The sequence below is a fragment of the Eucyclogobius newberryi genome, unplaced genomic scaffold (assembly GCF_026437365.1).
Source record: "Eucyclogobius newberryi isolate DKJ021-1_F unplaced genomic scaffold, fEucNew1.0.hap1 SCAF_14, whole genome shotgun sequence".
Classification (NCBI taxonomy): domain Eukaryota; kingdom Metazoa; phylum Chordata; class Actinopteri; order Gobiiformes; family Gobiidae; genus Eucyclogobius; species Eucyclogobius newberryi.
This window is the reverse complement of record NW_027315768.1, coordinates 18,035,787-18,051,729: the sequence shown is the minus strand read 5'-3', so window position 1 is coordinate 18,051,729 and position 15,943 is coordinate 18,035,787. Positions and strand designations below refer to the sequence as shown.

General features: G+C 38.9%; 1 protein-coding gene across 1 annotated transcript in view; it reads left to right on the top strand.

The window, feature by feature from the left end:
• Positions 1-15,943, top strand: part of LOC140359612 (NALCN channel auxiliary factor 1) — an 85,910-nt gene that overhangs the window by 539 nt on the left and 69,428 nt on the right. The window contains exon 1 of the mRNA XM_072444637.1: positions 1-724. This exon is cut by the window's left edge and continues 539 nt beyond it. Within this exon, the coding sequence (XP_072300738.1) occupies positions 17-724 (708 nt within the window). The 5' untranslated portion in view covers positions 1-16. The remainder of the gene's footprint in view (positions 725-15,943) is intronic.

Below are 15,943 nucleotides of genomic sequence, written 5' to 3'. Positions count from 1 at the left end.
AGCGCTTTCCTAAAATATGACCAGGGGTGCTTGGATGCGTCGGCAGCATGATGAAGGCTTAAAATACTGGTTCGCGCCCCGAGAGAACGAAAAGCCATTCACCGAATCGGAGCGGGCCCAGAGATGGCGCCTGTCGCTGGCCTCTCTGCTCTTCATCACCGTCCTGCTCTCTGATCACTTGTGGTTCTGCGCGGAGGCCAAATTAACGCGGACCCGGGACAAACGCTGGGACGAGGGGCTCGCCGTCACGGACATGGGCGAATACTCCCCATACTACCCTCAAATGACACCCCACCCCTACCGACTTGCCGGAGAGCCCCCAAACACTATTTTTCTAGAGAATTCTATCAAACCTCTGCGGCGGATGGACACCTGTCGCCCGGACAGTGTGTCCAAAGACTGCTACACTTTCACGGACGCCAAAACCGTGTGCCAGGGCCTCTCCAACCGAGGAGATAACGGAACACAGTTTGCCTACGTAAATCTGAGTGATTTGTACCTTTCGTTTTGTAATTCCTACTCACTTTTGGATTTGTTTAACGGGTTTACGAGTGTGAACAACACAAATTGCACGAGCCTGGACGAGCAGGGATGCACTGAGTGTGTGGAGGCTTTCCAGCTGCTGGACCAGCAGGCGGAGGACAACTATGAGGAGTTTGAGACCCTCATCAGAAAATACGAGACAGACGTGTACTCTGTCAGGACCTGCATGGAGGAATGCAAGGTAGGACTAACTCTGGAGGTCATCGAAACGCTCACACAAATGAACACGGGGTGCCCTGGCATGAGTGCGCACAAGGTTGTTATGGCAACGTAGGCACATCTGTCAGAGTGATAGTATTTATTCTCCAGACTTTTTCACACTGCACCCTTTGACTTTGTGGTCCCACTGTAAACTAAAGCGTTCAGAACACGCAGAGCTCAAAGTACAAGCCACGCAAAAGTATCCATAAACAGGAAGGGGTGTGTCATAAAAGTCACTTAAAAATGTTGCTTGTCAATTCCACAAAGGACACTGATTGCTTGAATAGATTGTTCAATGTTTATTTCACTGAATGCAATTGAGAGCATCAGTGATTCGAATGGATGAATAGAGTGATGTAACAAGCAAATCATGGATCATGCGCCACCATCTATGATACAGACAACACATCTACTCTTAACAGCTAAAAGGGTCATGCCTGCCAACACTTAAATGACAGCCATACCACTGGACTGTCCCATCCCCCTCTGCATCTCCTCTGTCTTTTCTAAAGCTAATCTTCCTCTACTACTTTGTGAGTGTAGAGCTGACATTTGGCATTTGGAGAGAGAGGAGCAGCTCCATCAGTGACACTATTAGACAATTGCTGAGTACTCAATTTAGTTACGACACACTGGTGATTTATGCTACTAATTTCAGCTGTTGTATTGTCCCCAGCTTACTTGTTGTGGCAAGGAACATAGTGGTCTAGTGACTCTTCTGCCAAAAAAAATCCAGACTACAACCATTAGCATCAAAATAATGGCTAACAAATAAAGGAAATTGCACATACGTAAAACCCTTACATCAAAATAATGTACCATGCATTTGTAAACAGCTATTTTCCAACATCATAACAGTACGTTGCCCTCTGGATCCTGATGCATTATACATGTGTTTGTTATTTGTTGGGCAGTGGACTGTGGCTGTCCATGGTGCTGAAAATACACTGCAAGTGACTGCTTTTCCGGGGAGTCACTGTGGGAAACTTTGGTTGTTATGATTAGTAGATATACCCTATAGCTTAATAATAGCATCAATAGCATGCAAATGGAAATAATGTACTGGTCAGTAAAAGCCTTTTTGGTGATTTTGTATCTCGCAAGTGATGTTGAGCAAGGTCAGATGTGTTGTGACTGTTCCTTATTTGTGTGATTCTTGCCATGAGCGTTAATTGTTAGTAAATGTTGATTCCCTTAGCTCTCAATGATCGCTGACTTCCACTCTAGGCTAATGCAAGTAAGGCCATCGCAGCCTCTTAGTCCCCTTTAGCCAAATCTGAATTGCTAATCTGCCTGAATGTTGGAATGACCTTTGTGGAGACACAGTACCCCGAGCCTTCAGCATCAAACTGCCGCTCCTTGAGAAAGCTCTCATCTGGACAATGAAAAGAAACAAGACCTTTAGAAACAATAATTGTTAGTGCTTTCCCTGACACTAATTAGTGGCAATTTTATTATTTTGACTGAAAGCTTCTGGAATATTGTTTTAAGTACATTATTGTATTTAATTGTTGAGAGACAGCATTTGGAATATTATACTAAACAGTTTTTTGTGTGTTGTGTACATGTCACTGCAGGCAAGGCAGTCTGGGTAATCAAGGTATTACATTTTTGAGTAGCATCACATTTTTATGCATTCTTTTGGCATATTCATTTTATTTGGTGGATGAAGTAGTTTGAACTATTATGGGCTGTAAATTAAATTTAATCTAGATTAGGGTTTCAAAGGGGTGGAAAATTGTCCACCTTTTTGCAACTTTTAGAATTTAAGATCAGATATGTGGCGAGTTTAGAAAGCCCGTCTGGGTGCCGCCATCTGACGTAATCCTTCTTCCGGTTGTATTAGTTAACATAGAGCTACCTTGAGACAAAATAAGTTCTACACTGACTAAAAAGCTGTTTTCAGGCCGCCCAGGGAATCGATGCTTTGTTGGTCACATGAACAATGGACATTTTACACAAATTATAGCATAATTTAGCGGCAAGACGTTTCCCTCGTTCTCTATTTTAACCAACGGAATTCCCTCTAGATCGGAAGTGCAATTACAACGGAAGTGGCAATCACCTGAGATAAGAAGGAAAAGTGGGTGGGGCGGAATCATTTTGTTCTACCCACTCAGACAATTAATACAGTAAGGGCCTCTTTCCATTACAGACAAACGTTTGGTTGATTTACTCACCAATGAGTTCCCATTAACTGTAAAAACATTAGATTGACATTGTACAAAACATTATATCACAAGTGTTTCGTTGAAAGTTTTGTAATATATATGAACTTTGTCTGAGTGACTTCAGTACTAACGCGGGAGACGTTTATGTGTTCTCAGATGTGACTAATCTGCAGCAGTTTGAGGATGTTTGAGACAACAGCACCTGAGACACAAATATAACATCAACTGACATACAGTATCAACACTTCATAATTGGTGGCCTGGATGCCTAGGACTTCTTCCTCATCAAACCTTTTTTGACGTCTCTTGGCTGTGATTGTGAGAGGACAGATATTTACATTTATTTGCATAAATTCAGGTGGTTATGCTTTTGTACATCACTCTTACAAACCTTAGCAGCTTTAAATCCCTGTTAGTTCCTCTTTATTACTGTTAATTTCCATAAATTTTCATTAATTCGTTCATTCTTTTTGAAACCGTTTTGTTGTTATTTAGTATCCTTTGCTAATAAAGGGGCAATTTTGACAAATTTGGATTTGGATCATTTCGGGTGGTAGTTGGATTTAAAATTTTAATCGTAGGAACATACTTGTATTTGTAAATTACATAACTGTTTACAATATAAACGGGTTTAACTTTGTACGACTCACAGGGAATAAATATGTGGTTCAGTAGTTGTTTTTCACTGTGTCTCTTGAGCACAATAATTTAATGTCAGTTGTTCGTAAGCCTGTCACATATATTCTAGCATACAGTCACTTACGGTATATACAAAAGTGTTTGTTTTGATCGTAGCACTTAGCCTTTTTGGTTATATCTTTGTCAGGTATAATATTTTATGTAATGTCATCAGTCAATCATTACAACAACAACAACAACAACAACAACAACAACAACAACAACAACAACAGCAAAACACAAAGTAAGGACCAGAAAGACCTAATCATTTGAGATATGAAAACATGTTTCATAAAGTCCTGTTGGTCGTCTTCTTCTCCCACTCACAGCACAACAAGCCTCTTGTGCAGTGTTTCCAGCAGGTCCAGACCTGACTGTCCCTTCCGGTGTAATTTAATTTACACTCCCATAATTCCCTTCTTCTCTGGTGGCTATGTCTCAAGGGCTCCTGGCTTCCAACATGTTGATCATGTGCTTGCTCCCTCGATTTGTCACTGTCCTCTGCCTGGTATTTCGTTTCCTCTTTGCCTCCTCCTCTGCTCTGTCTTCCAGCTATGTCTTGTGTGTGGCTGTCCACATCACCTCCCTCCACCTCCCCATACTTCCCTTCAGGAGTCTTGAAAAGGCGTGGGCGTGCGGTTCTCTTTTCCAGCTGCTGTGATAGATACCGATCTAGGTTATGGTCTGTTTTCTCCCGTTCAGTAACAGCCTTGTCCACTGAGGCCCCTTGGTTTATTGACCTTTTCTCCTCCAAAACTACTGTAATGTACAGTATAATGCAAGAGTCAAAGACCTTGTTCAGAACCATTTTAGATCTTTTTAGGACGGTAGTTTTAATTTAGATCCAAATACCTTGTTGGGCTGCTTTTCATGTGAACCTCTGTGGTTATGGATTAGTCCTTGTTTCAACCTCTTTGATTCCTTTAGACCTTTTTCATATTTGTCTTATTTCTTTTAACCTCAAATCTAGTATTTTTGTACAAAATGAAATTCACTTAAACCTACAACAGAAGTGTGTCAAAACATGTTGCTGTCATGATTACAAAGTTCAGTATAATTATTGCTCCATATAGCAACGCTGTTGTTCGGTGCTCCTGCCAACCTTACCCAGTCGACATCTGTGTAATTAGGCTGCTGTAACTATATAAAATGTATGGATGTAAGTGTAATTAAAAGCAACATTATGTCTGAGACTTATGGCGGGTCCAAGTTAACGAAGCATGGACGAATCACATAAACCAGCACTGATTAGATTAGGATGACCAATATTTGCACTACAGCTGAAGAACCAACAGATAGACGCCCCCATTCACGCTTGTATGAGAGGTCTTTGGAAGTATAGGCTAATTCAGGGTTTGTGTTTGACTTGGATCATTTGTTTCATTACCTTCACCATGGAAGTGACGGTTTACAGAGAAACAGCAATCGTTTATTGTGGTTTTGTTTTAAGAAAAGAGTTTTAAGTTGAATTTAAAATAATTTATGCTACACCACACACAATTGTGTTTTCAAGATATATATTCCATTGCTAGAATTTCATTGCTATGACAACCCAGAAGAAGATCAGTACATGGTAGACAAGGAAATCTTTTACAAGCATTTTTTTTTTTTACTAGCCTTTTACTAAAGTAGATAGTTCCCAGTTCAGGTATTTTTGTAGTAAACCATTCAAACAGCACATGAATCATTTCCGGTTTGACACCTGACAGCCAAATTGTTCCATTATCATCACTGACAGACCCCACTTCTCTGAACATCTTGCTGCTCTGCTTGAAATTCAATTAGGCCTCTGTGTCGCTTCTGTGGCCAGCTCAAATACAGCCAGGGAAACCCCCTTTTACATGAGCAGCCTGTGTTTGTCTCTATCCGGTGTAGAGATAAGCCAATGTGTGTGTTCCAACAACAAATGTACACCAGCCAGGCGCTGTCCCTGGAAACGCTGGTCAACGATAAGAAAAACACATTGTATGTTTTCTGATAATTTATTTGTATGGTATTGCTGCAAATGAGTATTTGAACACCTACCAATCCGCAAGAATTCTAGCTCTCAAAGTTAGTCTGCTTTTAAAAAGTCCATCTCTACTCCACTTTTCCACTGTAAATTAGTTGTACTTGTTTGAACTTGTAGCTGCATAATGAAACCTGTCCACCCCACAATCAGCCAGACTCCAACTACTACCATGGGCAAGGCCAAAGAGCTGTCAAAAGAAACTGACACCAGACACAAAATTTAAGACCTCCCCGAGGCTGGAAAGGGCTACGGGCAATTGGCAAGCAGCTTGGTGAAAAAAGATCAACTGTTGGAGCAGTTGTTAGAAAATAGAAGAGGCTAAAGAAGACTCAATGCAAGATCTCACCTCGTGGGGAATCAATGGTGATGAATCAGCCCAGAACTACGGGAGGAGCTGGTCAATGACCCGAAGAGAGCTGGGACCACAGTTTCAAATGTAATACACTACACTGTCGTGGTTTAAAATCATGCATTGCACGAAAGGTTCCCCTGTTTCAGTCAGCACATGTCCAGGCCCATCTGAAGTTTGCAAATGACCATCTGTGTGATCCAGAGGAGTCATGGGTCAGATGAGACAAAAATATAACATTTTGGAATAAACTCCACTCGCACTGTTTGGAAGAAGAAGGATGAGTACCATCCCTACTCTGAAGCATGGGGGCAGAAACATCATGTTCGGGGGTTATTTTCTGCACAGGGGACAACTGCACTGGATTAAGGTGAGAATGAATGGGGCCATGTATTGAGATGTTATGGGTAACAACCTCCTTCCCTTAGTCAGAGCATTGAAGATGGGTCATGGCTGAGTCTTCCATCATGACAATGACCTGAAGCACACAGCCAGGAGAACCAAGGAGTGGCTCTGTAATAAGCAAATCAATGTTCTGGAGTGGCCTAGCCAGTTTTCAGACCTAAATCCAATAGAAAATCTTTGGAAGGAGCTGAAACTCTGTGTTGCTCAGTGACAGATCTAGTGAAGATCTATGTGGAGGAGTGGGCCAAAATCCTTTAACACTGATTTTCTCAGGATGTCAAATATTTATTTCTTTGCAGCAATTTTTTTTAGATTCTGTCTCACAGTAGAAATGCACCTACGATGAAAATTTCAGACCCCGTCATAATTAAGTAGGAGAACTTGCAAGATTGCAGGGTGTTCAAATACTTATTACTATAACTTACTTTACATAGTTTTAATTTAAATGTAAAACAAAGGAGTATGGGATGGATTGTACAAGATCTTGTGAGATAAAATTGTGCACACATATGGAAATGAGCTTGTGAGATGTTTTTTACGCTAGAGTCACATTTGTATGGAAGGTCTCACGCCGGTTAGTTGCACCTTTTGAGAAGCTGTAGTTCAAAAATAAATTCTACTAATCTTTTTGATGGCAAAAATATTAAGGTGAGACACTTCAATGGGAAATAATCTTAAACCTAGATACCAGTATATCAATTTTTTAAGAAAATGAAAAGAAAAACATTATCTCCTGAGGCAAAATGGCTGTAATTGACAATAATTGTGACATATTAATTAAAAAGAAAATTACATTACACTTACATTTTTGATTAATTTTGTTCATTAAATACAAACAATTTCATTTACACTTAATCTAACTTAAAATGTGCGTAAAAAACTTGATGCACTGAGAGCCATGTCTGTTTATGCCCAAAGGATTGATAATTGGAGCAGTTTTCCTTTGTTAAGAACTATGATAGTTTAGACCGTCACTCACTCAAGCAAGATAACTTTTAGATGTTTTGTTTCCCCTGTCCTGGCCTTGTTGTGTTGTGGTTATGTTACAGCTCATTTTGTGCTGTGTAGTTATAGCAACACTTATTTTTGTTTAATTTCTGTCGGCAGGGACAATGCAGTCAGACATAATGACAAAAAATACTTGCAGCGTATTTAAGTGGTAATTTTCAACTCACATCCACGTGTGGCATACATTTTAATGGTAAGATTACTCTAAAGCTGTCACTCTTGTCGTCTGATCTCGCTGAAGGATTTGATGAGTGGGTGATGTGTTATGTTGGATTTTTGGTGACAGAGCAAATGGAGAGGACAGGCTAGAGGGGAAGTGGTATCTATTGATTGTCCTGCTATTGTTTTTGACAATACACAAATTCACAATTCACATCTATTTACAGAATTTTGGTACTGTTATCAGAATAATTTTCTAAATTAAAATAACTTACAGTGGTGATGACACATTATGCATCACAAAATGTCTGCAGCACCTTGAATAACCTTAATTTGTATAAGTGGTTAGCATTGTTGAAAGATAATTGAGAAATTGAGAAAACAATGGATCGGATGGTTTGTATAAATTGAAATCATCACCCAATTCATTCTAATGTCAGTTTTTAATTCCTCAGTGTTTTATGGAAAGTAGACGTTTAGAATTCCCAAGCAGTTCAGTTTAGTTGATGTGTAGCAGTGATTTCAAGTTTTCACAACAAATCCCACCTTAGGTATGAACCAGGACTTTATTAAGCCTAAATTAGGGCCAAATATAATACAAAATGGCACCGTTTGTAATGAAACTATGGATATGGTAGTACTAAATAGTAAAAGGTGGACAACAGATTTGTCTCTAAAACAAAACATGCTCAAATTGCAAAGGGCCCTGCATATCACCAGAGGCAATTTGCGCACCACAGTTTGAGAAACACTGGTGTAAAGCATTGTGGGTTTGCCCTTTGTCTTGCACAAATGGGAAGTCACTACCATAAACAAAGGGCAAACATTGCTAATGCTTTTGTTCAAAGACCGATACTCTCAGGGTCATTTGTTAATGTTGGTTTAACATGCTCCTAGAAACTGTCATATTTGCGTTCTTGTCTCATTTATGGCTCCAGCTGCTGAAATACAGCTATATTTCATTGTGTCAACTACTTCCTAGTACTTCAAAATACAGCAGTTCTTTGCCTTCCGCACAGAGAGCTCATTATTGATAAAAGTCATATCCTACCTCAATTACATTCTTAGATAATACATGCTTTTTAGGAGTTGAGGTACAGTAAAGAAAACATTTTCATCCAAGATTTTTCCTTAGCAACATGTGCATTTGCATTCAGCGACATGTTTTTGTATATGTCAAGCAAAGTGGTTTAAAATTGCTTTAAAATTAGCCCAACTTTTTCTTGTCACATAGATGTATCAGAGAGATTGGCTTTCATTGATTTTTGCAGGTCACTTCAGAGAAATTGCATGCAGCATTAACACTTGCTGTTGTTACTTCCACGTGGGCAGCTTTGCCTTGCTCATTGCCATTCTTATTTTTAGACTCCTAACTAATGTGCCTTTGAATGTGGGCTGGAACATTTTAAAATGCATGTTTTGCTTCCCATGCATATGTGCACTGGTCATAAATACTAAATGAGGCGGTAATTGATTTTGCATGTTGGGTGTGAAAGCACTCAGACATGTCCTTATGGTGTTTCGAAAGAGCTACAAAAGTTTAGACTAGAATATGGTTAAAGTAATGCTAATCTATGCTTAAATGTTATTGAACCACCTTAAATTTCCCAACGTATAATTTTAAAGATGATCATGTTTAGAGCCAAATTAGCTTGAGCTGTTAACAAAATGTTTTGTCTGTGGCACTGAATATGATTGGAATATTGTAATGCTTTGGTGGAGGTCTGGTTTTCTCAATACAAGGCTATATTTGGTTTATGTACAAAGAGTTGTATTTAGTTCCGTTGAATATAATATAATAATGCATCCATTGTGCAACCATAAAAGTACTCATTGGTTCTAGCACAATATTTACCTTAGCTTAAATATGTCGGTGTAATCCCTCATTCGTCCAGGAGTGTTCCATTGTAGAAAATGGTTCAGTTGTAGTCATCTGGACTCAGTTTCGAAAAAGCTAGACGTTTAGCTTAACGTCTAGCTTTTTCGAAACTGAGTCCAGATGACTACAACTGAACCTTTTTCTACAACTTATCTTAAATACAACCAAATGATTAACACCACGATACAGTATATACAACAGTATTATGGCAATGCTTATAAGAGTAGAATCAATTAGTCTTTTCTTGCAACCAATATTCTATATTTCAATATATTCCCCATCATTTTGTTTTTTTCCTTGTCTCGTCTCTTCAACAGAAAAATGCTGAACCATATAGAAATAGAAATAGTTCATAACAACATGAGAGAATTTTTGCCTTTTTTGATGTGTTTTTTTTTACATAGGCTTATGATACGTATTGCTTCTGAAGGGAAATCTTTCCACTATATTCGAACCATCTCTCAAGGATACTTGGCCAATCTGTCAGGAGCAGTGGTTGACCGAAGTGCAGTACCCAGGGGCCCATCTTCAGATCTTGAGCTTGGTTTGGCCAGGCCTACTTTAACTGGAGGATTTGGCATGAGCATGTTTCAGGTTATTCCTATAAAGAACATATTGCAGCACGGGTAAAAATGAAGGACAAAGGTGACCGCAGCAGCATTAGCCGTAGTGCAGTGTGCCTCTCTGTCAAAAACTGAGCGTCCCTTGTCCAGTTCTCAGACTCATGTGACATTCTCACATTACTGACTCACCATCAGACTCTCACAGCACGTCCTGCTTGAGAACAACGCAGCCCACACCCACAGTACTGCATGCAAAGTAACTGTATGGACCCCTGTGCAAAATTCACAGAGGCTGGTTATGGACAGAGAGGCAAGGCAATGATCAATGAAGGCTTTGATTAACAGCGAACCACCTAGAGGTATGTGTAGCTATTGCCACATCCCCCGTACGTACAATATTTTCTCACAAACAATTCATCTGAGCACCTGGCTCCTCTAATCCTTTGCATTTTAATCGGGTTATGGGGTTTCTGTCAATGGATGAGTGAGCGCTCAGTGCATGCTTCAGTGCAAGGCTGAAGGGGTGGGATGTTGCGCTTTTTGTTTGGAGGATTCTTCTTCTTCTTATTTCTCTTTGTATTTATTTTTAAATAAATTTTATATTTTTTTATTATTAGATTAAACACCAAGAAAACAGAGCAAGACCAGAGAGAGCACAGGGGATGAAAACTAATACTAGAACATAAGAAAATGAAGGCATAAAGTCCTTTTTGGTCCAAAGTCTTTTAAAGTCTTTCCATTTTCAAATTAAGTCGAAAGGGATTTTTTTCCATTTTCCCAGTCCTTGATTGTATGTGGTGTTTGAGTCCAGTGTGTGCAGCATGCTCCAAATATATCCATGACTGTATCCATGGCAGGAGTTTTAGGTTCCAAGTCCAGTTTTTGGCAATGTCAAAAACAGTCTGTAGCGCTTTGTTGATTTCAGTCCAATATGTTTTAGCAACTGGACATTCCCAAAACGCATGGTAATGGTGGACCTCCTTGCAACCACAGTTTCTCCAGCATTTCCGTGTGAATAGTGAGCACACAGTGAGATACATTTTCCCAACAGAATTTTTTCCTAACATGAGATTTTGTGGTTGAGAATTATTACTCCCCATTCTTCATCCGTCAAAACAAACTTACCCTCCCTTTCCCATTCTTTTGTTTGTAGTAGAAAGGTTGCCCAGATTATTAGCGTATTGATATAATGTATTTATTATTCCCCTTGAAAGCTTAGATTTACAGTATATGTCTTACAGTTTCAATCAGAGAGTTGTAATGGTCATTGCTTTGCTTAATATCTTTGTTATAATAACGCCTTAGGCCGCAGTTATTTTATTACTTGGTTTACGGATTTTTAAATGAAATAAATTGAACAGGCAGACAAAATATTAATAGAAATATAATTTCAGTTTCAAAAGATTTTTTTCTTCCGGGTGGAGAGGGGGGGAGATGCGGCGCGCAGGTAAGTGTAACAGTAGATTTAGCGTGTTTGCATTGGTAGAACTGACGCTTCTAAGTGTGCACCCTTAGTCACGGCAAAACGCGCAGGAGAAAATGTGGTAAACGGGTTTAAAATGTATATTTGCGATATAAAGGCACACAGCAGACATGGAAACGGGCGCGCGCGCTCTCGCCGGCACCGCGCACAGGGACGGAGTGGCTCCGTCACAGTCTCCTACAGGAAAAATTGCTTCACGCGCTCTTATCTTTTGACGTAATACCGCTTTTATATTTCATTTAATGCTATTTTGTGTTGTCGGCGGTACTTTATAATTTATTTTATTTATATGGTAGAAATCAATAATCTAAGTGCGGCGGATCCATAAACCAAGTAATAAAATAACCGCGGCCTTATTTGTAAAAAAAAAAAAAGTAATGTTTCTCCAAGCCAAAGGATGCTTCAACATAGGTATGAAAGCTTTTCATTTTATTTTATTTTACAATCTTCTAAAAAAAAACTTTTGTGATCCAGCCCTTAAAGGAATAATAGAGGATTTTTGGCGCGCAATCTGAGTCTCATTTCAGCCGAGTAGTTCTCCCACATGTCAATCATTCCTTGTGTCCTACTTCACACCTGCAGCCTCGTTCTGGCTCGTCCTCAGCATAGCAGCACGTTTCCCAGGCAACGCATGCGTGTTTAGCGAATTCCTTCAGTGTACAGTACAAAAATGACAACAGAGAAAGACTGTTCGAGCTGGCTCAGAAGAGATGGAAATCTGCGGAGACGAGAGATGCGATGCAACCGTTGCTCTAATAAACAAACAGGGCGCTGTTGCGTGCTTCCGCACGAGGTTTGATGGTGGGCGGCGTCTTGGAAAGAACAGGAGGGTGGGGGTGAGTGTGGTGAGTGTGCGCATTTAAAAACTACTAACAGTCGCTTGAGTTCTCAAATCGGCGAAAAATCCTCTATTATTCTTTTAAATATCATGGTCGTGCTGTTTGGTACAAAATCGTGTTCAAAAGTGTTCATAAACAAGTTTTTTTGCTTTGCCATACAAATCTTGAGATTGTTTTATTCCACAAATGGAATAGCTGTTTGGGAATGGAAACTTTCCGACTCTGAGGAATGTGGGCTTTTTTAAGTGCCCAGTTAAAAGTTGTTAAAAGCAGGGAATACATTTTTCTCCAGCTTCATATGAGGTGAACCCATCTCTCCCTGGAGATCTATTGTTCTTTAATCTCTTAATTGCAACCGACCTCACTGTGAGTGTTTGTTTTCCATAGGGTGTGTATCTGCTTGTTTATGTGTCTGTTGTCTGTACCTGGATGATTGATGATTGATGTGTCGGTGTCTATGTAAAAAGTGTATATATTTCAAATTTCTATGTAAAATGCCTGCTTGTTTCATAATAGCGTTCGCTTCCTGGCCTCGACCATTTTTCCCAAGTGTCTATATCCTTCCTCTTATGCTACAACTGTCCTGTTGGAGAAAGGCTGACTGTAACATAACTGTAACATGTCATGGGACTACAGATCAAAAATAGCCTTTTGGCTAATTCTGGCATTTTAACAGAAATGTTTATTAATATGCACTGTCCTTGAAATAAACAAATGTAAACTATTTTTATTTGATCACCTTTTTTTATTTTGCTTTCCGGTTTAATCAAGAGGATCCAGTAAAAAAAAATATTTTATCTTCTTTATTTCCTAAAGTCTTTTGTTGAAAGTTTCAAACTTTTGTTGAAAGTTTCAAATGAAGTTTGAATTTGGTCTTTTTTTTTCTTTTTTTTGATCCACTTCTATAATATACCGGTAATTGTTTCTTAACTACTGTAATTCCTGTGTGGTCAGATTGTTGATTTTCTTTTATCTTTTTATAATTTCCTGTAGCGCTTGTGGATTCTTATTCTTGGCGTGTTCAGCCTCCAACAATTTTATTTTGTCCTGCAAATCATTTTGCTTTTTCTGACCTTCTTTCTTTTTAGTTAATTAAGTTCGCCTCTCAAAACTCCCAGAGGATGAGTGGAGAAGTTTCATCATTGTCGTTTTCCTCTACATAACTATAAATGTAATTATTATATTTTTTTAAAACAAAGACTCATTAAGCAGGCATAATCACATCTGTTGTGCCTATGTCCACATTAGTGATGTATCTTTATTGAAAAAAATAAGTACTGTAATCAATTCAAGTATGTATCATATGTGGCTAAGAGAAATGGGTGTATTGGTGAGCACTGGGGTTCATCTCACTCCAGACATTAATTTAAGATTTGGTTGAGTTCAGCTCTATAACGTTAGTATAGAAAGTGATAGCTCCCTGGTGGTGCATTTAGCAGAGTGAACAACTTGTATCTATAGCTCCTTTAACCAGTATAAATTTATATATATTCATCTTTATGTTCAAAACCCTGTTCAAAAGCTATTTGATTTGAATAATAATAATCCCTGGCTTCTCATTGTCCCTTGCATCAAAAAATTTGAGGTCAACGGTACCATGTTATAACATCAAGAAAATCTGCAAAAATATAAGTAGTAGTAAGTATGAAAACATGGCAGTACTTTGAAGTAAATGTCTTGTTGTGCATTCTCAGCTCATAGTGTAATTGTATGAATGGAGACAGAAATATTGCATGTTTATTTTGCTGTTTCCAGGGTAGTGTAATTACCAGCTACCATCAGTTCGCACCACATCACTTAAACATTTGCTTTATTCGTTTCAAGAGGCTGGCCCGCTGTTGGCAACACTTCCACACACTGCATTTGAGGAAGCCCACTACTGAAAAGCATGCAGATGAGTTTGTTTTGCCCTCACCGCGCTTTCATTATAAAGCAAAGCGACTGATTATTCACATCACTACTCCATTGGCACCTAGCAACTGACCCTTAGTGCCGAGGACGAGCCTATTGGTGGTACAAGCCTGTCGATGCGTTGGTGGTAACGTTGAGTGTTTTCTCTGAATGTGTCCACACTGTTTGCCCAAATACCCCAGTTCTGGGAAGAGGAAACTGATCACATAAGTTATGGGACTAAACATGTACATTGTGGTTGTCGGTGGTGCAGTGGTTAAGGGTTTGCAATGTGATCGTTGCTGCCACCTCGTCATTAGCGTTCGCTTCCTGGCCTCGACCATTTTTCCCAAGTGTCTATATCCTTCCTCTTATGCTACAACTGTCCTGTTGGAGAAAGCCTTCTGGGCAGATTTTTTAAACAAATTAATTTAATGAATGAATTCTATGATTATATTTATTATTACGGTGTTATTATTATTTTATCTCTTGAAGGCTGACGCAGGTATTTGATTGTGGATGTAAAAGGGATTGGTGTTTGATGGTTGTTTGTTTGATGGCTACAGAAATAACACAGAAAAGGAACAAAAAGAGCTAACGTGGAGTGCCTTAGCAGTATAACATTTTGGGTGCATTGTGAAGGTGTGAAAAAGAATGGTGGATGAAGTAGATATGAAGTCTATAGAATCTACAGTGTGAGTCCAGTGTGTGAGTTCTTGAGATTAATGCAGACACCCATTCCCCGGATTTAATATGTCGAAACAAGCCTTTGATTTGAAAAAAAAAAAACAGGACTTTTATATGTATTTACAAAGGAGTTATCATAACCAAGAAATAAAACAAAGCATTATAAACCATTATAACCCTCTGACTGAAATATTTATTAAGACTTATAAATCAGACATTTCAAGGGGAATAATATTTAAATTATATACAAGTATTAACAATTTGGACAGCTACTAATTATATCAAAAATAAATGAGAAAGAGAGGGTAATTGTATTTTGACTGACAAAGAATGAGAAAAATATATGTACATCCCAGTGGAAGGATGGACAAATGTTTGATGTCTAACACCCTGTCAAACTGAAATTATTTACAAGGAAATAAACTGAGGCAGGCAGGAGGCTCACCATTACCATGTTTTTTGGGACTGCCCTGTTGCTTGGATATATTGGCCTACTGTACTAGCATACTGTAGCGCTTTATTGGAGATCTATAAAGCGCTACAGACTGTTTTTGACATCACTATCCAAGTGGATTTCAGAACTATGTACTTAAGCCTCAGGAGACCTGCAAATGGACACAATAAACATTTACCTCAAGAGCATAATCCTGGCAACAGCTTAAAGCCCCTCAGGAGGACACAAATTTCCCCGACAATCAGGGACTGGACGGACATTATATTGGACATTTGCAAAATGGAAAGAATTACATTTGGATCTGATTTGAAAATGGACATATGGGACTAATTGGGACTTTGGGGTTGGTTTATGTGCCTTAATGTATGTATTTTTTCATTGGATGCATAGTTTTACTTTTTGTCTACTTTTCTATCTCTCATCCCTATTTCACACTACACTGTCCTATCCAAAGTAAGTAAAAAACGTTTTACTATCAACATAACTATTAAAAAACAAAGGCCTACCGTGGACATCTTTCTTAATAATGGCTTTGATTCAAATAACGCCTTTCAAGACACTAATGCTTTGCAAGGCATTATTCATTCAGTCCACACTTGGTGGTGTTAAGCTACTTCTGTAGC